The sequence below is a fragment of the Tupaia chinensis genome, unplaced genomic scaffold (assembly GCF_000334495.1).
Source record: "Tupaia chinensis unplaced genomic scaffold, TupChi_1.0 Scaffold139785_1, whole genome shotgun sequence".
NCBI classification, from domain to species: domain Eukaryota; kingdom Metazoa; phylum Chordata; class Mammalia; order Scandentia; family Tupaiidae; genus Tupaia; species Tupaia belangeri.
The window spans coordinates 280,833-281,497 of record NW_006199665.1 but is presented as its reverse complement, the minus strand read 5'-3'; the positions used below and the strand labels follow the sequence as shown (position 1 = coordinate 281,497).

Below are 665 nucleotides of genomic sequence, written 5' to 3'. Positions count from 1 at the left end.
AGTGGCCTCTCCTGGGTCCTGTACAACCTCGCAAAGCACCCAGAATACCAGGAGCGCTGCCGGCAGGAGGTGCGAGAACTCCTGAGGGACCGCGAGCCTAAAGAGATCGAGTGGTGAGTGCAGGTCCTCTGGAGCCCCTCTCATTGCTTCTGCTCTTGGGTGGGAGAGGGGCAAGATGGGAAGTTTTTATTTGTTTGTTTGTTTTGAAGGTTTTTGCCTTAGGGCATGAGTGCTCACCAGAGAGGAGAGAGACAGAGAAAGGGAAAGTGAGAAGTCACCCCCAAGGAAGACGGCCATGCCACCATCCCTTCTCCTCTTAGGACTTTAGGCATGCACACACACATGCCTGGTGTGATTTTCAAGTCACTGGCTCCAGGACTTGAACTGCGGTCAGCCATGTGGGAATCCAGCTGCCTTAACCACCTCGCTACTGGCTGGCCCCTGGGAAAGATTTTGTTTTAAAAGAATTATTTATTTTAATTTTTATTTATTTATTTAAAAAATTTTTTTTGAGAGGTTTTCGCTATAGGGCACGTGTGTTCGCCAGACAGAGAGAGAGAGACAGAGAGACAGAATGCGAGAAATCACCCCCCAGGGGGGATGGTCACGCCGCAATCCCTTCTCCTCCATTCTCCTCTCGGGATCTTGGGCACGCACGCACACGC

At 51.0% G+C, this 665-nt stretch overlaps 1 protein-coding gene across 1 annotated transcript in view; it reads left to right on the top strand.

The window, feature by feature from the left end:
- LOC102469671 (cytochrome P450 4F6-like) overlaps window positions 1-665 on the top strand; it is a 24,081-nt gene that overhangs the window by 11,344 nt on the left and 12,072 nt on the right. The window contains exon 8 of the mRNA XM_006162284.2: window positions 3-113. Within this exon, the coding sequence (XP_006162346.1) occupies window positions 3-113 (111 nt within the window). The remainder of the gene's footprint in view (window positions 1-2; window positions 114-665) is intronic.